The sequence below is a fragment of the Elgaria multicarinata genome, chromosome 10, assembly GCF_023053635.1.
Source record: "Elgaria multicarinata webbii isolate HBS135686 ecotype San Diego chromosome 10, rElgMul1.1.pri, whole genome shotgun sequence".
In the NCBI taxonomy this organism is placed as follows: Eukaryota; Metazoa; Chordata; class Lepidosauria; order Squamata; family Anguidae; genus Elgaria; species Elgaria multicarinata.
In genome coordinates, this window is record NC_086180.1 from 78,301,932 (window position 1) to 78,325,671 (window position 23,740).

The window sequence follows — 23,740 nt, forward strand, 5'->3', positions numbered from 1 at the left end:
TACTTTGCCTGCTTTCTTTCCCAATCCATCTACACCTCTTGAGTCTTCCTTGCATACTCTCGATGTAAGAAGGGCTCTTGCTTTTTATAAAGACAGGACAGAGACATTTAGAAAAACAAAGCAACTGTTTATTTGTTATGGTGAGCCTTCTAAGGGACTCCCTGTCTCCTGCCAACGACTGTCACGCTGGATAGTGGAGACAATAGAATTGGCCTACTCTATTGCTAAATTAGAGTTAGTGAAACCTGTAACAGCTCATTCTACCAGAGCTGTTTCAACGTCGGTGGCTTTCACCAGAGGTGTTCCACTGACTGAAGTCTGTAAAGCCGCAACGTGGTCCACTCCATCCACGTTTGTCAAGCACTACAGTTTGGACACCCGTGCGAGGCAGGACTGCTCATTTGGGAGGACAGTGCTTTCAGAGATCTTCAGATGATGCACCAACCCACCTCCAAAGGTATGTCAGCTTGCTATTCGCCCATATGTGTGATGCATAGAGACCACGAAGAAGAAATGCAGGTTGCTTACCTGTAACTGTAGTTCTTCGAGTGGTCATCTATGCATTCACACAACCCACCCACCATCCCCACTTGGTGGTGTGAGACTTACAAATGACACTGTTTTATTGTGGAATGTACCTTATTTTATTTACTCTCATGTTTATGGGGGCACAACGTCGGACTCCTGTAAACTGAGGTAAGGGCGGGAACCCCATGGACATGCGCGGTAGCGTGGGGGAGGGGTTCCCGCCAAAAACGTTCCACTCAGCTAGAGAAGGTTCCGGTCTGGTCTCTGCGCAGGCGCAAAGCCCATATGTGTGATGCATAGATGACCACTCGAAGAACTACAGTTACAGGTAAGCAACCTGCATTTATGTATTTTGTACCTATCACTTGGTTCCAATAATATATCATGTAGATTTATGCACCAGGCTACAGAGCAAAAACACCAGTATGCTTAGTTGTTGAATTAAAGGGAAAGGCACAGGGGGTGGGAAAGAATGAATTTGTACTATAGATAGTTCTGCCTTCAGTTGGAGGGACCAGTCATGGAAACCAGTGGTTGGCTTCCTAAAGAGAAAGACCTATCATCTTGTTTTTCACCTAACAGTGAAAAGAATGGGGAAAACAGATAACTTAAGCAATATGATAGCATAGACCACCTCTTGCAAAACTATTCATTTCCAAAAGAATAAGATATTAGCACTGGCCCAATGCTTATTTGATGTTGCTAGAATTCCCAAAATGGCTAGCAGTTCTCCATAATTGCAGGAATACACATCTTGCAATGTTAAACCCTGTCAATGTTTTGTTACCATTTAAATATGCTGCCAATAAATGTTCTGCCTTTGCAGAATTATCTCTACTCTTGTTTCACTACACATTGACGGATAAGAAATATGGTAAGCCTGTGCTATTACAGTTTTATCTAAATGCCTGTTCACACGATGGAGTGTCCCAGTTTTTGGATACAATGATTTATTGTGTCTGATCCCACAAACCATTTATTTATGGTTATATTTACAGCATTTATTATTATAGCTCTAGAGCACTTCTAGTAACAAGGCACTGTACATAAAACAAGAGACACAGACCTTGCTCTCATGCTTACAATTTAAGAAGTAAGACATCCAAGGGAAGGGAGCAAAGTAGAAAAAGTGTGAGAGAGAGAATACAAGAGAGTGAAGAAGTAACTTGTCAACTAGCATTTAAATACATTAACAGAAGGTGCCAGATGGCTGTAATGAGGTAAAGGAAGCAAGCATTATAGACCACAAGATTTACAAATGGCAGAGTTCATGTGCTGTAATGCAACATCTTTAACATAGACTCTCCAGCCATCCCTAGAATGTTTTCTGTACCTCCAATGTATGCTATGGCATGGAATGTTGACTGTGTTAATATGCACTATTTTACTGAAACAAAGTTCAATTTTACCAGGAAATTGGTTGATTGAAAAACAATATATCAAGGAAAGACATACTTTCCCTTCTTAAATGTATGCAAATGTATGAAACATACACACATTTCTCAAAGGGATGAGATTACAGTCAAGTTTGTTAAATCATAGTTCTTTAATAAAATAGCTGCTTTACACATATTGACTAATTAACCATAAAAAGAATTCTGTTTGTATAGAACTAAAACAGACAGATGTATTACTCTGGCTTGGACTGCAGCTTATTCTTCTCTGGTTCAAAGAAATATTTTTCAATAGCATTGACCAGTTCATCCAGTTCTTTTTTCAACTTTTCAAAGTCACTAAAACAAAACAAAAAAGACAAGCTATAATAATTTTTTATTACCAGGTTTTCAAGATGCCTCAGTACAGAAGTTTTCATCTCTCCCTATAAAGCGGAAAGTGTGTGTGTGTAACATATTTATTTATTTATTTATTTATCATACTTATACCCCGCTCCTCAGCCAAAAAAGGCTCTCGGAGTGGCTTACACTTAGCAAAAAAGTTTACCTACTTCCACATATGCTACTGCCTTAATACTGTTCACCTAGACAGGTCTTCATGTACATACGTAGATCAGAAAAAAAATCTAAAAACATGAATTTTGGGGTTTTAAGTATTTTTAAAGAATTTAATAAAAACCTAGGTTTATGCCTATAACTCCCAGCATGCCTTGGGCAGAATTCCCAGCATGCCTTTGGTGGGAGGCCAGACTTACTGGCCTTTGGTGATTCTTAAAGTCAGGCAACTCAATTCCACATAAAAGGGAACAACCTACATAAATGGGCTGCATCCCTTTGCTGTGCCTCCTCCCACCTGCCATGTGTGGTTTTAAAATCATAACTAGATACAACACCGTGTCTGAGAGGCTGAACTCTGGACATGCTCAAAGGCACCCCGTCCTGATATTGCTGTTTTCTCAGAAACTGAGGGAAGCACAGGCGCAGTCTTCACCCTTAAGAGGGAGAGAGGAAAGGGAAGCACTCTGTGCATGCCTAGAAACAAGCTTGACGAAGGGGGGCAAGTGCGTGGCCCAGTCCCAGCCCTTCAGTACAGGCTCCTGGTGGAGCACACGGCTGAGGCAGTCCCAGAAGGATTTGAGGACATGGGCACCTGAGGGCTGCCAAAGGCATGCTAGGAGGTGTAGTACACTGCATGTCGCTGGGAGGTGTAGTACACGGCATGTCGCTATCTCTCAGTCCTAACTCAGCCCCCACTTTCCTGACCTCTCGCTAATTGTCTTTGTTCTCCTTCTAACTGACTTTCTCCGACTGCCACTAACCCCCGCACACATTCCATTCTAGCCTGAGCTGTCAGTCATGCCTTCATTCACTCTTCTGTTTCAATAGCAAGGTCAGGCTTTTACATAGAAATCATAAACTTTATTCAGTAATTCTTGCATCTGTCTTTGTGGTTTAGTTATATCGGGGGGGGGGGGGATGCAGCATAAAAAATCTCATCAAGTTAAAAGGCCTAGCACCGGCCTGCTACTTTAGGATGATTACCTCCCGGACATATGTCTTAGGGGGCCCAAGCAATGCTGGGTAGAAACTTGAAATTTGGCACCTTGATAGGTTTGGCTGTACAATATACCAGAAAAATCTAAAAACATTAAATTTTGGATTTTAAGTATTTTTTAAAGAATTTAATAAAAAACTGAGGCTTATGCCTACAACTCCCAGCATGCCTTGGGTGGAACTCTCATGAGTCTTCTCTTGCCACCAAACTATGATTCATGGTCATGACCAGTACAAATTGCTATTATTCTTTCAGGACATTCCATAAATAAAATTTCTTCGGCAGGAGATATTGAAAATTGTTTTGTCCTCTATGTGACTCCATAGCAGTGGCATGTTATAAACACTATTCACGGACCCGAACAACGCTGGGCATATCAGCTAGTTCATAATGAAGAAAAGTAGTGTGATTGAATTTCTAGATCTGCCTCTTACACTTCTGTTAGAAATTAAGGCCGGATCTACACCAAGCAGGATATAGCACTATAGAAGTGGTATGAAAACAGTATGTAAGAGGCAGGAGCCACACTACTGCTTTACAGCGGTATTGAAGTGCACTGACAACTGTTGGGGCCCACTGACACATACCATATAGAGCTTTCATACCACTTTTATATTGCTATATCCTGCTTGGTGTAGATCCGGCCTAAGACTGCAGTTAGAATTAAACAACACATTTAAACTTCCACATAGACTTCAATAAATTAGGAAGTAAGGAAAAAAAGGTTGAGTAACACCTTTCACACATTCTATAAAGCATGACAGGAGTGCAGATATTGTTATTAACATTTATAAATCAACCTTCCCTTACCTAGGTGAGCAGTTTGCTTAACATGTTTGCAAACTCCAGAAGATGGAGTTAGCATGGCCCTGTAGTCCTGTCTCCCAAAGTAATTCAGTGGGATGTCTTATTCATCTGTGTTATGCCTTAAGGGCAGGGACTTGGAAGCAATGATCTTCAGATACATTCCAGTTCTGTAACTCTCAGTACTAGGCTAAGATTCAAAGAATACATGTGCATGCATGGAGGTAAACCACTTGTTCAATTTTGTTAAGTTATTTTTTATGCAAGAGACCCCATTGCTGAAGAGGCACAAAATATTGTTCAGTTTAAGTAGCTTATCGTACTGCCAACCCAGCAATGTAAATCAAGAGTGGCAGAGGATAATTTATTTCCCCCTTTGGGTAATTTTCCAGTCATGCAGCCCTATTTTACATGTGGTCTTACCTAGCAAGATTACCATTCAACCAAAAGCTAACATTTTCAAGCTCCCTTATTTATCACATTTGTATCCCACTCTTCATCCAAGCAGCTGAGGGCAGCATAAATCAGGTTATCCCATTTTATCTTTATATTCACAACTATCCCATGAAGATGAGATAAAACATGACTTTCCCAAGGTCAGAGTGAGCTTCGTAGCTAAGTAGAGAGCTGAGGTCAGGTCGCCTGGTTCCTGTTCAACCACTGCAGCACTGCCTCCCTACTTAAAATAGACCAGTTAACCCTTAATATATTTTAACCACTCTTTTGACTCACTGTTAAGTACAAGGATAGAGTTATTACCACTTTATACTTATGGGTCAAGTATGCTTCTGAACTTTGGTGGTAGTTGGGATAACACAAATGGGTATAGCGGGTATTCCATGGTTGGAATACAATGGAGAGGGATCTTGTGGATATAACATCAGATAGTAGGCTGCGAGACAAATTACCTTATCTCAAAACAGTGCTACTCTAAATATAATGAAGTCCTTAAAACAGCTACTCTATGACAACATCTATAGAATCCAATATTTAATAATAAATTGCTACAAAATAATATTTCCAAACTATACCTGTTTCCTGGAGGTGCACAAAGCTCTGCGTAGTATTTGATCTTGGGTTCAGTCCCACTAGTTCGCATAGTAGCCACACATCCATTATTAAACGTAAATGTTATCATTTGACTGCTTTTACTTGAAGGGAGCACCTAACACCAGAGAACATAACTTCATCAGAATTTTTGCCACTTGATTGTATCAAATTTAGATGCATTGAAATGACAAGTCGTAAAAGATCAGTTTTGAAATAGGGAAGGCTTGGGATGGATAAAGGAAATACTAACCTTTTCCCAACTCTTCCTTATGAGGATCTTAAGCAGTGGGGAGATCAAGAACTACTTTCCCCCCTTAGGTTAAGAAATTTGTATGATTGGGCACTGAGATGCCAAATATGACATACACCCTTAAAGGCAAATATCTTTCTCCCCTAGAACATACTGTAACTATGAATAGGAAATAATCTTTGCAGATTTGTGCCAGTATACGTGGGATAGGTTAGTCTAAGAAATATGTTTACATGATTAAGCAGCATTCTATGACTTATTTAAGCCACTGTGGGCTGCGGTGTGTTCAGGTGGCCATTTTGAATATTCAAACTGTGACCACAAATTGTTGTGTCATCTGAACTCTGCAATTGGGGGTGGGGAGTGTTGACATGGTTAACAAACTACCCACACACTTAAAACAGCCCATGAGGTCTGGGTGACTTGTTAACCACACCGACAACCCACCCTCACCACGTTCAGATAACAGGACAAGCCACTGTTGTAGCTTGAATATTCAAAAGTAGCCCAGCATGGACCAGGACGCATCTCAGCCCATCATGGTTTATATAAACAATGGTAGGATGTGTTGATTGTGTGAACCTGGTGATTGTTTCGAAGTCACCCAATGAACTTAACAGTTGAGTCTCTCTGGTCCTGGTCTGATACTAACCACTATGCCAGACTAGCAAATAAGACCATAAACAATTAATCACCACCAGCATGCTGCTATTGGCGTGGGTTATTCTACAATGTGTCAAGCAGTGGCCTGCTAACAATGGTAATCTTACCTGTGTGTAATCTTACCTGTGTGTGCAGGTTAAGTTAAAAATGTACCTCGATTTTCTCTGAAAGTGAATATGAATTATGAAGAATACAATACATAATTGTCTATATAAGAGCTCATTTCCTTGTACTAGTGTCAAATGAAACGATCTTAAACATGCTTACTTGGGACTGTTACGGAGTCCTGTGGGGCACTATAATCAATCTACAAGTTTTTCAAATACTACAGGACTCTTTTTGTGTATTTGCTGGAACAAATTAATATTGCTATCCTCTGGAATGAAATCAATGGGGCTCAGTTCCAAGTAAAGGTATTTAGGATCAGGTTCAAAATGCATAAAGTAAAAGTTTCATGGAGAGGAGGACCAGGATCTCTTCTTGATCATCCCAGAGTGCAGGACATGGAATAGTGGGCTCAATTTACAGGAAGCCAGATTTCTGCTGGACATAAGGAAAAATGTCCGGACTGTTGGAGCAGTACAACAATGGAACCAGTTACCTAGGGAAGTTGTGTGCTCTCCCACACTAGAGGCATTCAAGATGCAGCTAGACATCCATCTGTGGATTCCTGCACTGAGCAGGGGGTTGAACTCGATGGCCTTATAGGCCCCTTCCAACTCTAATATTCTATGATTCTATAGAAATATAACAGAAAAACAGTGTGGCGACAACAATGACTTACAGCTTTTTTATCAGGCTGGTTACTGTCATAACCAGTAGTTAGATCCCTGACTCCAGACACCGGAAATCTTCCACACGTCTTTGGGTAAGTATTTTTCCCATCATAATTTCTAAGTTTCTCAAACAGTTCCTTAATGACCTTCTGATCATGACAGATAAAATATGAAGCTTTGGTAACATGGTAGCCGTACCTATGAAGACAAAATTGTCATATGTGAACTCCAGGTACATTGTATGCAGAAAATTTGTTAAGTACACCATGAAATTAAACTCACTCATTGTAAATTGTTTTCAGTTGCTGAGACAAGGACAAGTTCTTGGTTGCCAGAAAACTAGACATCTCCGCAGCGATGACCGCAGCACTGACACCATCTTTATCCAAGACTACAGGGCAGCACATATATCCTGAAGAGGAGAGTTACAGATAAAAGTTTGTTAACTTTATTCTACCAAAATGTTCTTGACAGATTCTTATGAAGCTATTCTTAAGAAGCTATTTCAGCAGGTATCAACAGATACGAGAAAATGGTCTAAGCTGAATTTGTATTGGATGGGTAAACTATCTTCCATTAAAATTAATGTTCTCCTGAATATAATATTTTTATGAATTAATATACTGAAAAGCTCAAACAATCCAGGCTAAAAGAATGGCAAGATCTTTACAGCACATTCCTGTAGCATTATAAATGTTTTAAAATAACACAGTTATGCCACTCATGTGGAAATAGAGGGGATAATTTACCTTTTCTAAATATTATGAAGCATGTGGATTGACTAATATATGGGATTGGGTCCATAAGAATGGAGTCAAAGAATTTGAGCAAAAAGGGACATATCCATTTCTGAATGATGTATTATCTCAGAAAAATACTGTTATTGCTGAATCCATGTGTTATGGCTATTTTAGAGGTGTCTAAATATCTGGAAAGCCACCTTGATGTAGTCATGAGAGTGGGAGTCAGGAGACATAGGTTCTATTCTCTTTTGTCCATGAGGTTCACTGAGTGACTTTGGGCCAGTCACTGACTACCTCACAGGGTTGTTATAAATATAAAATGGAGAGGAAGAGGACTATGTAAACTGCTCTAGATTCCTTGCAAAAAGGAATGGCAGGATATAAATGTAATAAATCAATAAATATCAAGGATTAATTGTCCCTGTGTTGTTACCCTTTATAGCCACGGTCTATAATGAGCAAATTAATGATAGAGGGATATTGGGAGGATATTTCTAAATGGGAAGAAGTAAATTTTAGTATCATGGAAGATTTTGTTGTAGGGAATTATGTGATTACTTTTGATCAGCACAAATAACAAGGTGCTAACCTTAACCAGAAACAGACAATTAAAAGGAAAAAAGTTAGGATATACATATAAATTAAAATTTAATACAAATAAAATTGAATTGATGATACTTTCAAAGATCACTCCTGCACATTAACAGATAAAGTAATGGAATGAAAACAGTGCTCATTAGACTTGGGCCATACACGTTTCAACTTGTTAGTCTTCATCAGTGGCCACTAAAAATATACAGAAAAACATTTGTTAGTGGCTTAGATAGAAGCAAAAGAACTTTATCTTTTTTACCTCTCTTTTCCTGTTCATATAACATAAACTTTTTTGGGACCTACCTACCTAGGCTGTTGAGCACTCAGCAAAAGTTTTTCAAAAAAAAGGGGGGGCCGACTTAAGTGTTCCCAAAATAAGGGATTTATATGCCAGTCCCCAAAGTGGTAGATAGAACACACCCTGAAATAAAAAAATGAAGTATTTAATTAAACCTTTACTCTACAGGTATGCAAAAATATATTTACCAAAAATAAAATAAGGAGTACTCACAAGTGTTTTGGTTTAGCCTCAACTCTCATGCATGATAAGGTATGTTTGAGATAAGAAATCTAAAGCGAGGCTTTCCTTTATATGCCCAATCAGTCAGGTAATTGTACTTATTAGCTGTGCTATCAGCATAGGCGGGGGGGGGGGGGGAGCCTTTAAAGATAAAAATCCAACAAATTGGAACAACAATGCCAAATAGCTTAAATGAAGAATGTAATTGGTCTTATATTTTATAACAGTGGATCTACACTATTTGGTATTATCTGCCTTTAATTATTTATTCATTGTGGTTTTGATATATTATGAGTGCCTTTGAAGATTTAGGCAGGGATTTTTATCTTTAAGGACGTTTTTCCCCTATGCAGATAGCACAGCTGATAAGTACAATTACCTAACTGATTGGGCATATAAAGGAAAGCCTCACTTTAGATTTCTTATCTCAGACATACCTTATCATGCATGAAATCTGAGGCCAAATCAAAACACCTGTGAGTACTCCTTATTTTATTTTTGGTAAATACGTTTTTGCAGTCCTGTAAAGGTATAATTAAGTACTTCATTTTTTTTATTATTTCAGGGTGCATTCCATCTACCACTTTGGGGAGTGGCATATAAATCCCTTATTTTGGAAATAATTAAGTCAGCCCCCCCTTTTTTTTTTAAAAAAAAAAACCTTTTGCTAAGTATTCAACAACCTAGGTAGGTCCAAAAACGGTTATGTTCTATGAACAGAAAAAGAGATATATAAAAAAGATACAGTTCCTTTTCTTCTATCTAAGGCACTAACAAATGTTTTTTGTATATTTTTAGTGGCCACTGATGAAGACTAACAAGTTGAAACATGTATGGCCCGAGTCTAATGAACACTGTTTTCATTCCATCAGTTTATCTGTTAATGTGCAGGAGTGTTCTTTTAAAGTATCAGCAATTCAATTGTATTTGTATTAAATTCATATTTATATGTATATTAGGGTGACCATATGAAAAGGAAGATAGGGCTCCTGTATCTTTAACAGTTGCATAGAAAAGGGAATTTCAGCAGGTGTCATTTGGATATATGGAGAACCTGGTGAAATTTCTTCCTCATCACAACAGTTAAAGCTGCAGGAGCTATACTGCATCTATACTAGGACCAGTTTTAAAAGAGGGCAGGGCACCTGCAGCTTTAACTGTTGTGATAAAGAGGGAATTTCACCAGGTTCTCCATATATACAAATGACACCTGCTGAAATTCCCTTTTAAATACAACTGTTAAAGATACAGGAGTCCTGTCCTCCTTTTCATATGGTCACCCTATGTATATCCTTAACTTTTTTCCTTTTAATTACATTCAATCAAGCAAGTTTAAGGACCAATGGACAGCTGAAGCTTTTTCTAGTACTTCATTTTTCTTCTTCCCTTTTTAATTTTGAAAATAATTTTATTTCTCTTTGATTCAAGTTACATAAGCTACCTTGTTTTAAATTTAGTTGCTTAATATACCTTAATTCATTGCTCATGAATCTTAATTTCTAGATCACCCATTTACTGACCAAATTTTCTTTCAGACATGTTGGAAAGGGAGCCTAGATTCCTTAGATGTACACTCTCCAAAGCCCTGTATATACTGATGGAGGCTTTGCCCAAGTTCAGCTATACTTAAAAATTCAACAAATTTCCTCCAATATCCTTTCAAATGTGTCTTTATTATTATTATTATTTATTTATATAGCACCATCGATGTACATGGTGCTGTACAGATAACACAGTAAATAGCAAGACCCTGCCACATAGGCTTACAATCTAATAAAGTTGTAGTAAACAATAAGAAGGGAAAGAGAATGCAAACAGGCACAGGGAAGTGTAAACAGGCACCGGGAAGGGTGAAGCTAACAGTATAGAGTCAGAACAAACTCAAAGTTTAAAAGCTATAGGGAAAAGAAAAGTTTTTAGCTGTGTTTTAAAAGCTGTGATTGAGTTGGTAGTTCTCAGGTGTTCTGGAAGAGCATTCCAGGCATGAGGGGCAGCAGAGGAAAATGGACGAAGCCGAGCAAGGGAAGTAGAGACCCTTGGGCAGGCAAGAAGCATGGCATCAGAGGAGCGAAGAGCACGAGCGGGGCAATAGTGTGAGATGAGAGAGGAGAGATAGGCAGGAGCTAGACCGTGAAAAGCTTTGAAGGTCAACAGGAGAAGTTTATATTGGATTCTGGAATGAATTGGGAGCCAATGAAGAGATTTCAGAAGCGGAGTGACATGGTCAGAGCGGCGGGCCAGGAAGATGATCTTAGCGGCAGAGTGGTGGACAGAGACCAGCGGACTGATGTGAGATGAGGGGAGGCCAGAGAGGAGGAGGTTGCAGTAGTCCAACCGAGAGATAACCAGTGCGTGAACGAGAGTCTTGGCAGAAGAGACAGACAAAAATGGTCGAATCCTGGCAATATTATACAGGAAGAAACGACAAGATTTAGCTACTGCCTCGATATGAGGAATAAAGGAGAGCGAGGAATCAAATATAAAGCCAAGGCTACGAGTTTCCTTGACCGGAGTAAGCGTGACATCGTTGACAGTAAGAGAGAATGAGAGGTGAGGAGAAGGTTTAGGAGGAAAAACAAGCAGTTCAGTTTTTGCCATATTGAGTTTCAAACGGCGATGAAGCAGCCAGGCTGAGATATCTGAAAGACATGCTGAGATACGATCGTGGACATCAGGAGAAAGTTCCGGAGATGAGAGGTATAGTTGTGTGTCATCGGCATACAGGTGATATTGGAGGCCATGAGATTGAATAAGTTTACCCAAGGGCAGCATGTATAGAGAAAACAGCAGCGGGCCAAGCACCGAGCCTTGCGGAACCCCTACTGAAAGGGGAAAGGAGGAGGACGAGCTGCCGTTAGCCGACACGCTGAAAGAGCGACCCTTTAGATAGGAGGCGAACCAGTTATAGACAGAGCCACAGAGTCCAAGGTCATGGAGGGAATCTAAGAGAAGATCGTGATCAACCGTGTCAAAGGCTGCAGTTAGATCAAGGAGAATAAGGACGGAATAATGGCCCTTAGACTTGGCAGTGAGAAGATCATTGGTGATCTTGGTAAGGGCTGTTTCAGTGGAATGCAAAGGACGGAATCCAGATTGAAAGGGATCCAGAGCAGAGTTACTAGAGAGAAAGTCAAGACAGCGAGAGTAGACCACACGTTCCAGAATCTTTGAGACAAGGGGCAACAGAGAGACAGGTCGGTAGTTAGACAGAGAAAGTCGATCAAGAGTGGGTTTTTTGAGAATGGGAGAGACAGTAGCATGTTTAAAAGCAGAGGGAAATGAGCCAGAGGACAGAGAAGAATTAATGATGTGAAGCAAGGACGGGAGGATAGCGGGGATAAGATTAATAAAGACGCGAGAGGGAATTGGATCACGGGAACAAGTGGAAGGCTTCGACGAGCGCAGTATTTTAGACAGTTCATCAGCTGAGACTGAGGGGAACGCCGAGAGAGTTGCAGGAGGAACTGACAGGTGAGGCACAGGAGCTGGGAGCGGAGCAGAGCTGGCCAGATCGGAGCGAATAGTGTCTTCCTTTAACTGTCCTCATGCTAGTCTTACCTTTTGTGTCAGTTTCTCCAGGAGAGTGATCTGCCATACTCTCTGGTACCAGTTTTCAATATAAAGCCCTTTACAATCTTTCCAATGTTTGGCTATCAACCATCTTGCCATTGAAAATAAATGACTCATTAATTAATTTCTTAGAAGCTTCATATCTAGTCTTATTTATGAATTTAACAAGACTAAATGAGAAGATGGATGAACCCATTGTCCATTATCAAACTAGTTTCTTGAAACTTTGATATTCACCTATTGTGTGGTATAGTAATGCAATAAATAAATATCCAGAATTTATTTACATGCCCAGTACATATTCGTATACGTTTCTGTACCTGAGCACTCCCTCCAACAATCTGGGGATGTCCCTAGGCTCAACATTAATAATTTCCTTGGTGTTAGACACCATCTGAAGGTCAGTTTTAACATTAATTCCCGATTTTAAACTGGTATTGTTTTGAATGGACACCTGGCTTTTAACTATTTCTAGTAAGGCTCTAATAAGTAAGATCTATCTGTTGTTAAAGAACCTACAGAAAGGATTTACACTTATTTTTATTTATTTATGTGGGGAAAAGAGCTACAAATTGGTCTACAACATATACTTTGACAATAGATAGGTGTCTACATATGTAAGAATTCGATAGCAATGGATGCAAAAGAGAACTTCTTTAAGCATTTCCATCATTAATAGTTAAGAAAGAAAAGGATAGGGGGAAAAGAATAGTGTCAAAAGGGTTAATGAGTGAAATTTATAGAATATTGGTGGAGAAAGGGTTGATGGATAGTTCAGGTAAAATGGTTTGGGAGACAGATTTAAACATACAAATAGGACAACAGAGTTGGGAGGGACTATGGAGACAAAGAGCGTTGAGAAATATGTCAGTAAGAATAAAAAAGAATTATTTTAAAATTATATGGAGGTGGTACCTAACCCTGGTTAGATTAAATAAGATAAATAATCAGCATTCAGCAAATTGTTGGAGAGAATGTGGGGGAAAAGGAACATATTTACATATGTGGTGGGAATGCAAATATGTACAAAAATTGTGGAAGATGGTGTTTTCGGAGATTGAAGAAATTGTGGGAATGAAGATAGAAAGAACACCAAAAGTTGCATTACTGTCACTATTTGAAGATTTAAAATGTAAAAAAGAAAGTAAGGAATTGATAACGAATTTGCTGACGGCAGCAAGACTGATTGTAGCTAGGAACTGGAAGATTCAAGGGGAATATTCTGTTGAAGAATGGTATAAAGAAGTATGGGACATAGCTATAAATGACAAATTGACTTGCAATATTAAATGGAGAAGAGGTATAGCTAAAACAAATGATTTTGAAGGAATTTGGAAACAGTTCCTAATATTTGTGTTTTCTAAGGGAAGTGGGAAACTGCCAGCAGAAGAAAGTATGAGATTTTGGAATCAGGAATGAGATCCCGTGGTGGGGGGTGCACTTATATGTTAAGTTTGATTATGTTATTTAGATATGATATTATGTATTCAATATTTACTCAACATTTATGTAGTATGTTGTTTTCTTTTTATTGTAATGCTGTATGTTTAAGTATTGTAGAAAATAAAAAATTATTTTTAAAAAAAGCATTTCCATCAATGCTACTCGCACCATATAATATCAAGAGAATAGATAATCTGACTCGTGATAAATGTTGGAGATGTGATGAGCAAAGTGTGGACAACATGCATATTTTTTGGTACTGTGATAAAATAAAAGCATACTGGACTTTGATTCTGCATCATATTGAGTTTGTAACAGATTATAAAATATCAAAGGATTCATTAAGGGTGCTTCTGAGTTATCTGAAAGGCAGTGTAGAAATCTCTGATGTAGATAGTTGTTAATTTGCTGACTGCAGCTAAAATTTCTATTGTGTCATATTGAAAAATTAGTATGGTTCCTCCATTGTCTGACTGTGTTTTCCCCCTGGATATGGGACATTGCTATTATGATGAAAATAACTTCCTATAGAAGAGCAAGAGAGAACAAAATGTTCGAGAATAGATTTATTGAAAAATGATGCATGTTTGGAATGAAAAATTCCAAGATAGTACTTGTCCATACTCATTATTTTCACTAATCTGAATTTATGTATTTGTAGGACATATTATTTATTTTTATATATGTCTTATTATTTTGTATATCTATCATTTTAAGGGGGGAACCAAAAATGTTCTTGAAAGATGATACAATGTGAAGCTTGGATAATACTTCCATTAAGACAGTTACAAATAAAATAGTTTTATCACAACACAATAAGCTTGGTGACGACAATGTTGTTTTCATCTCTGCTCATCATCTAGTTGTTTCAGGTGCTTGACTGTGACTGATAAAACCTATGCCCTTAGTTGTAATCTCAAACTGAAGAGTAATTTCAAATTAATTACCTCTACTAGTAAATTCACATCATTGCAATGTCAGAATGCTCAGGAGGCAAGTACGTGAGATGAGTGTTCAGGGACAGTAGCCCAGATTTTCATCTCAGTCTCATATACTGGCACTAAAATGGACCCATTGTAAGACATGTGTTGTTGGTAAATGCGCATGTGTCAAGGTAGTTTTTTAGCCAATGTCAACGGAAAGTTATGTCAGCAGCACATCTGCTTTTCAGCTAAATTGCAGCATGACTTGGGATCCCACACATTAAGTACTGCCATTTTTTAATTGATTACTGAGGACAAAATCCAACGGGGCCTCTGCTCCTGCCGATTCCCTTCCACAAGAGGTGGATCTCACTGATTCTGTTGCACAAGTGGGACACATTGTTAATGCAAGGGAGATTTAGCGCTTCCTAGAGGAAGCCCTGAAACAAACAGAAACATTTATTTCTGGAAGGAGAGTGGTCAGCGAAGCTCCGTTATGTGAGCTCTGCTGACCTGCATCCTTCCAGAAAAGAGCATTTCCATTAATTTCAGGTTGCCCTGGAAGCACTAAATTGACATTGTGCAAGCAGGGTGTAAGGGAAAGAGTGTGGCTGTAAGCACCCCCATTGGATTCTACCCTGAATACTATACTTATAACATTTGTTCCACACTGGAATTTTAGTCATCTTTAAAACAGATATCTCCTTTTAAAAAAGACATTTACAAACATTTACCATTTAAGCCAATTTCTCTAGCTCTTTATCAGACTAAGGGTGGATTGTATGCAGCTCACTGTGCTACATTTTATCAACTCTCAGAACCAGTAAGAATAAGACCGGGTTCAGACGACAATAACCAATGGTAGTTCAAATAGTCAATGGTTGGTTATTTAACCCACCATGGGTTATTGTGTTTTCTGGAGGGAGTTTTTTAACCAACAGTTGGTTATTTGACCAAAATAACCAATGCAAATAGCTAACGCTGTGCAGAGTTAGCTATTGGAACCACCATTGGTTACCGTGTTGTGTGGAGGGCACCGTTGGTTATTTCCTTGGCCACCATTGTTTATTTTGTCAACCACAGAGTCGCAAGGCAAGGTCAAAGCAGTGGCTGCCACTCTAGCCCAGCTGGCAGGATAGATTTTTGGCAGCAATGGCTGATGGGATACTAGTGGGAGGACTGAAGGGGGAGAGAAGGCGGGGGATGAGTGAGTCAATTCAGTGTAGACTAACAGTCAACTCAACACTGATCCTAATCCACACCGCGGTTGATTATTATCATGTTGTGCGGGGAGTACCCCCTACATAAACAACTGTCAAGCTGATTATTACTCCACCGTTGACAGTGTTGTCTGAACACAGCGTAAGTGTTAGATCAAACTCCTGTCCTTTTCTGTAAAAATATATTTTAAACAGCTGTTTTTTAAGCCTAATTTTATTTACTGTTTAATGAAGGAAAACACATTACCAATTGCTTCTTCAAAGGCAAATAAGACATTTTTTCCTTGGTCTATGAGCTGCTTGGCTCGATTTCCCATCCACTTGAATCCTGTTAATGTTTCCTGTATAGAACAAAGTTCAATGACAGCATGTCATTAGTCTCATGTACAGAAAAACGAAACATACTTTCTTTCAACCACCCCCAAACTCCAACAACTTGCCTCAAAGTGAAAGCCTTCCTTAAGTGCAATTGCTCTTAAGATTTTGGAGGATACAGTACTGGACAGCATGTATACATCTTTAATGGCACCAGGATCCTGTTTCTGGTTTTTCCAGCAAGTGAAGATCCACCAGCCTAAAAGAGCTCCCAATTCATTGCCAGAAAATACTTTCCATTTTCCACTAGGGGGAACAATCAATTTAGATGGTTAAGAGACAGCAGAAGGACAACTTATGCATACTTGAAAACAGGAACCGGAATAAAGAAATTATGCCACTTCAACCATTCCAAAAAGAAGGGGGGAAAGGATGTTGGGTATGTAGTTCTAACTGATTTTCAAAAGATACTGGATGTAGTAAGTACTCTTGAAAAGGAACTGAATTAAAATACGTTTTGTATCATTCACAAGATTAGCTACTGCCAAGAACTTTCACGGTGGGGTTATTATTTAGACAAAGAAGAAAGGAAAGATAACAGATAATATACATTTGTGTATGCATATTAAGGAAATTAACACATCACAAAATAATCTTCAGGTCAACGAAACATAAGGAGTTTGAGAACTCAACTGTTCTCATGTGCTTCAGTGCACATGAGAACAGACACCATACGGGGGGGGCAGTCATATCACACATAGACACACTATTATTATTAATAATAATAATAATAATAATAAATTATTATTTCTCTCCACTTGGATCGAGGCAGGGAACAACAATGAATATAAAACACATTAAAAACTGATTTAAAAAACATCCTTAAAACATCCTAAAAATATTCTAAAAATTTCACTGGGTAGGCCTGCTGGAATAGTCTTTATTGCTTTTTTAAATTCTAAAAGACTGTCAAGTTGCCGAATCTCCTCCGGCAGGCCATTCCACAGTCTGGGAGCAGCAGAAGAAAAGGTCCTCTGGGTAACACTTGTCAATCTAGTTTTGGTTGACTGAAGTAGATTCTTCCCAGAGGACCTGAGTGCAGGGCGGATTGTACGGGAGAAGGCGACCCCGCAGGTAGCCTGGACCCAAACCATGTAGGGCTTTAAAGGTAATCAACACTTTGTACTTTGCCCGGAAACTAATTGGCAGCCAGTGAAGAGATTTTAAAACTGGTGTAATGTGGTCACCCCTAGGTGTACCAGTGACCAGCCTGGCTGCCATATTTTGGACTAATTGAAGTTTCCGGACTAGGCACAAAGGCAGCCCCATGTAGAGCACATTGCAGAAGTCGAGCCTAGAAGTTATCAGCACGTTTACTGCCATCTTTAGGTCTTCCAACTCTAGGAAGGGGTGCAGCTGGTGTATAAAAGAACGCAGGAATGAGTCATGGGACTTTGCAAGCTAACTCAGCCACCTAGCACAGCCATGCCCGCCCCCCCCCCCCACACACCACAGCATAAGTATTTGGCAGGTATGTAAAGGGGCTCTAAATATATACTTATATATATATATACACAGAGAGTTCCTCTACATGAAGGAAAATCCTGTCCAATTACATACTCTATGCATGTACACCCCATCTGAATGTGCAAGTGTGTGTGCCCTGTTGACACATCCAGTGGTGACAGGGCAAGACTGCATAGCTCTGTGACTTCATTTCCACATTCTTTCAACATGGGTGTGCATGTGTGGATACGTGGGTTGCATCTGAACCAACCAACCAACTCCCCCCACAAAATAGTTCTTGCATTTACTGCCACGTCTGAAGCAACTTTGCAAGCACTATGGGGATGTGTACCTGGAACTGTCCCCAGTATCGCAGCGATCAGGAAAATCTATTTGTGAGGCTGTATTCATGACATGTACCAAAGTGGCAAGGGGCGTAGTGGATGAATGGTTAAATTTTCTCTTTTTTTTTTTTTTTTTTTAAAAAAAGCAGACAAATTTGCTGTCCAGTTTGTCTAACAGTACTAAGAAAATTAGTAGAATCCTACTAGAAGCTTCTATTGACATCATAAAATATTGTACAGTTAGGCTTTCTGTAAAGCTGTTTCCACATTAACGGAAGATAAACATCCAGGATTGCATAACTGCTAAGGAAATTGGGATTGGAAGAGGGATGTACAGTTGTAATCCCACACATTATATGCCAATCTAGAGCTTTTCAGGCACTCAAATATGCATGCAATCAACTGAAATGAAGGGGAGGGGAGACCACAGCAAAATACCCTAAGCATATAGCCTTTTTTTCATTATTTACTGTCAATAAGTCTCGGATGTTCCTAATAATGGACTTGTTGCTAAACATTGAAATCAGCAACACAGACAGACCTTTCTTGTTTCTCTGCAACAGCAAGCCGGTCAGCATCTGGGTCATTGGCTAAAATAATCCGAGCTCCTTCTTTTTCAGCTAGCGCAAAAGACAGTGTCTGGGAAAAGAAAAGAAAAAAAATAGTAAAGTACCAATTGTGCTTTAAAATAAAAATGTTTAAAAGAAAAGGTAAGATTTCACCATCTCAAATGCTGGTAATACAAAAGGCCTGTATGCTTATGACAGAGTCCTAAAAGTTTGGATAAAGCCTGGAAACTCTGTGCCACAGAAAGAAATGATTCAGTGCTGATTCACATATTATTTGAATTGCACAGCTTGAAAAAATGCAAATGCGTCACCTTTCCAATTCCCTGCAAGTAACATATGAACTAACTCTCAGGCTACTGCTGAGATTGCTGAGAGTGGGGTGGAAGAAGAAAAGCGACGCCAATAGTTTTCCCCTCAAAAGATATAAGCATATGCAAACTGAAAAGAAAATGGATACACATTCAGTAGTATGTTTATAAATCATCAGGAAAAGTTTGAAGTGGCACAAAAGAAATGTAGAAGGAAGTAATTTTACTAAATAATGTTTACCAGTACGCCTTTACCCTCCTCAGGATTTGGGTATTTTACTGTTGGAAATTCTGGATCAGGCTCCTTCTGTTCAGGAACAGCAAATGGAGGGCAAAAGTCAAATGCCTTAAAGGCTGACTGCACAAACTCATGGCCTACACCGTGCACAGCAGTATGGACAAATTTCAGCTTTGTCTCCTTGTTTATATTCCTGAAATTAAGTACATCAGTGACATTAAATTGGCATATGCTTCTCTCTTGTTATGAACAAAGAAATGTACCGTATTATCTAAGTATAACTGGGTTTTGAAAAGCTGGTTACAAGTTGCCTGGCACGGAACGTCAGGCCACACTAGTGCAAACAGAACATGTGTTCTAGCAATGTTGTGCAATGATTACCCTGGATGTTACAGCACTCATAGACATACAAAGAACAGCAAAGGGGTTATACAGAACATCTTGCACATCCGTTGAATTCCCTCTACGCAGGCACTGCTGACAGCACCTGCACAGAGATTCAATGGGGCAGTGCAGGAAATGGCAATGGATGAACTAAAGAAAATACACAGTCCCAAACCTTTGGATATTCCTTTCCTTGGAGGTGTCTTGACAGCGTCACTTTGCCGCTCGCTCTTTCAAAACCCCGCAGCATTGCAGCTGCAGGGTGAGAATGGCAAATTGCCATGGCAGGAGGGAGCATGGGCTTTCCAAGCAGCGCTGTTCAGCTCATTGAGCCCACTCTGCCTGGCCTTCCCATGCATCCCCCTCAACCTACTGTGGGCCTCAATCTGCCCCAGGAATGCCCCCAGCCTTGATGTGAAGCAAGGTCACCACTGACAAACGGTACTGATTGTCGTGTTTCTCAAAAACCTCCTGCCTTCTTGGGAGACAATAACGAGGCCTGCTAAGTATTCCACAAAGCTTTATTTAAGCAATAAACATCTCTTTCCATCGGAAGAGAGTCTTATCTCTTGGAACTTTCCCCTAGGAAACAATTGTCCTTTCAAGGAGAATGGAAAGCCTTTTCCCAAGATGCGTTAACTTCAGAGAGACTAGTTCTGAGGCGGCTTCTGACGCGATGCGAGCTGGGCCGACTTTCTCTTGCCTTCCTTTCGCTCTGCCCATTTTAGTCTGTGGAGTACCCTAGGATCGGCTAATCTGCCTGTGCTCTCTCCTTTGGAAGAATGTTGGCTTTCCACTGACTGTGTATTATTTGCCCTTGACAAGGTAAGCTCTGGAGAGAATTCACCACCAGCTGGTGAAAAGCCTGTGAGGGCTTTCTCCCCCACTGGTACAGGCTGGCCTGCGTCTGGCACCGACTCTTCTACTTTAGAGTCTGATTCTGATTGATTACCTGAAACACCTTCTTCCAAACCAGGGGGAGCAGGGCTAGGCATGACAGTGATCTTGGAGTGAATGAAAAAGCCACTGTAAGTCAGCAACCTTTTAAGTGCACAGTTTCAGGGGGGAAAGCCCGTGGTGGGTGTGAATTGGCGGCTGTATTACTGCACAGCCACCACGGGGTATAGAAGGTGTATAGACAGCCCCCTGGATGCCTTTATCCAACAATTGAGGAAGGAAAACTGGATCTACCACAAGTTCTCTTCCTGGTATTTATTTATTTATTTATTTATTACATTTTTATACCGCCCAATAGCCAAAGCTCACTATGTTTAAACTTCCTTCATAGGCCTTCAATTGAGGTTTTAGGAACATGAATTCCTCTTATCAGTGACTGGGGCCTAATTTACACAAGCAGGATATTGCACTAAGAAAGTGGTATATAAAAGGCAGGAGCCACACTACTGCTTTACAGTGGTATTAAAGTGCACCGACAACTGTTGGGACCCATTGACACATACCATATATCACTTTCATATTCTATATCCTGCTTGGTGTAGCTCCTGCCTTTTATATACCGCTTTCATACTGCTTTCATAGTGCAATATCCTGCTTGGTATAGATCAGGCCTACATTGCAGAGGAACTATTGCCTCCCATGTTTTAATGGCTGGCCTCTGCTCTTGTTGCTTTCTTAAGACAATTAATGTAACCTTTCTCCCCTTGTCCTCACATCCCTCAGAATCAGAAGTTTAAGCTCTGCCTTTCCACCATTGGACAACAGAGATTCTAATTTTCCTTTTGGGGAACCCGATTTCAACTCCATGTTAATTTTAACCCTGTTGCAATAAAACTCAATTTCCTCCCCAAGACGTAAGGGAAGTCTTCCTTTCAAATTCACCTGTGAAAGCATTGCTTCTGTATGTCCTTAAAGTAGTCGTTGTTAATAGACACATAAGGGTCATGGAGAAGGGGACTTTTATCAATCACACTGTCATCCCAAGCTTGCGACCATGGCTCTAGGTTTTCTTCAATTGCTTGAGCAATTCCTTTATCATGAGGTGCAATGATCTGAGAGCCATTTTCCCAATAAACCTAAACAACACAGAGAATATATTTATTTCAATGCCATTAGTGGAAATTTCAAGCTGACATAAACTGTTATAATTTATAGCTTGTTTTAAAAGTAATCCTGCCACCCTAACCACTCTGCAATTAACCAAAATTAGAACTAATGTCCCATCTTGAGCCATTTTGGCCAATGACTGATGTAATTGAGGCTAAACTATTATATCAAAATCCATATCAACAACTCAGAGAAAAGATATATAAGAGAATACCTTGTAACCATTATCTTGTTTGGGATTATGAGATGCAGTAACCATAATTCCAGCAGAAAGTTTCAGGTGAGTCACTGTATATGGCTATGGAAAAGCAGCAAAAGGGTAAAATTAAAAATGGAAGAAGACTGAACAATTGTCCCATATCCTTCAACGTTTTTAGGAAATATTTATCACATTTGCATCTTGCCCCTCCTGTAAGGAGCCTAGAGAAATGATACATGTAGTTATCAGAGTCAGAAAGAGCATCGGGAAACACATTCCCTCTTGTTTCCACCCTTCATCTGAAAATAATGGAACTTGCTCGCGCTGCAATCTCACCTATGTCTAAGCCTGGGTGCTTTGTAAAAGATGAAGAGCAGCCACAGCAAAAAGAAGACTTGAAGCAACTTACACACACAATACAGAAATCCATGATGGATTATAGTAATCATGAGGTAGCTGGACAACCATCTGTCAGGTATGCTTTAGGGTGGATTCCTGCATTGAGCAGGACTCAATGGCCTTATAGGCCCCTTCCAATTCTACTATTCTATGATTCTATAACATTAAACCACTCCCCCAAATCAATATAAACCACAATCAGCACAATAATACAGATAAAAATAAATACTATAAAAACATAATCTAAAAATAATGCTATATGAAAAGTGTTCATCCATAAAACACAAAATCCTTCCCCACTCACAACCTAGAATGACCACAAAAGCAGTCCAAACAATGGGGCCATAAAAAATGTCCAAATGCCTGGGGAAATAACTTTGTCTTATCCTAGTGCCAAAAAGATGACAGTATTGGTGCCAGACAAGCTTCTTTGGGGAGAGCATTCCAGAAACAGGACTATCACAGTAAAGGGCCGTTCCCAAACAGTCCCTGAGGCACACAGAGATGGGGCAGAACCATGGCTCAGTGGTAGAGCATCTGCTTTGCATATAAAAGGTCCCAGGTTTGATTCCCGGCATCTCCAGGAAGGGCAAAGAAAACTCCTGCCTGAAACACAGGAGAGCCGCTGCCAATCAGCGTTGACAAAACTGGGATAGATGGACCAATGGTCTGCCTCAGTATAAGGCAGCTTCCTATGTTACTAAGACCTCTGATGCTGGCTGTGGGCCAGGTAGGTTCATATGGAGAGGTACTGGGGTCTTGAGCAATGTAGGTCTTTATAGGTTAAAACCAGCACTTTGAATGTGGCCTGGAAATAAATTGGCAACCAGTGCAGCCAAGCCAGGGCTAGGCTTAACTGTTCACATCGCCTAGACCTGATCAACAACCAGAGCACCAAATTCTGCAGTAGCAGAAGATGAATTTCCAAATCATCTTCATAGAATCATAGAATACTAGGGTTGGAAGGCGCCTATAAGGCAATCGAGTCCAACCCCCTGCTCAAGGCAGGAATCCACCCTAAAGCATCCCTGACAGATGGTTGTCCAGCTGCCTCTTGAATGCCTCTAGTGTGGGAGAGCCCACAACCTCCCTAGGTAACTGGTTCCATTGTCATACTGCTCTAACAGTCAGGAAGTTTTTCCTGATGTCCATCCGGAAACTGGCTTCCTGTAACTTCAGCCCGTTATTCCATGTCCTGCACTCTGGGAGTTTCGAGAAGAGATCCTGGCTCTCCTCTGTGTGACAACCTTTTAAGTATTTGAAGAGTGCTCTCATGTCTCCCCTCAATCTCCTCTTCTCCAGGCTAAACATTCCCAGTTGTTTCAGTCCCTCTTCATAAGACTTTGTTTCCACTGACCCCTAATCATCCTGGTTGCCCTCC

General features: G+C 40.0%; 1 protein-coding gene across 1 annotated transcript in view; it reads right to left on the reverse strand.

Annotated features, from left to right (window-relative positions):
- Positions 1-2,055: 2,055 nt before the first annotated feature.
- The window catches only part of PGM2 (phosphoglucomutase 2), a 31,598-nt gene continuing 9,913 nt past the window's right edge, over positions 2,056-23,740 (reverse strand). The window contains exons 5-14 of the mRNA XM_063135137.1: positions 21,976-22,059; positions 21,537-21,730; positions 19,317-19,506; positions 18,740-18,837; positions 16,474-16,654; positions 16,281-16,374; positions 7,303-7,432; positions 7,029-7,218; positions 5,313-5,446; positions 2,056-2,261 (exon numbers count right to left, since the gene is read on the reverse strand). Coding sequence (XP_062991207.1) covers positions 2,159-2,261; positions 5,313-5,446; positions 7,029-7,218; positions 7,303-7,432; positions 16,281-16,374; positions 16,474-16,654; positions 18,740-18,837; positions 19,317-19,506; positions 21,537-21,730; positions 21,976-22,059 — 1,398 coding nt within the window. The 3' untranslated portion in view covers positions 2,056-2,158. The remainder of the gene's footprint in view (positions 2,262-5,312; positions 5,447-7,028; positions 7,219-7,302; positions 7,433-16,280; positions 16,375-16,473; positions 16,655-18,739; positions 18,838-19,316; positions 19,507-21,536; positions 21,731-21,975; positions 22,060-23,740) is intronic.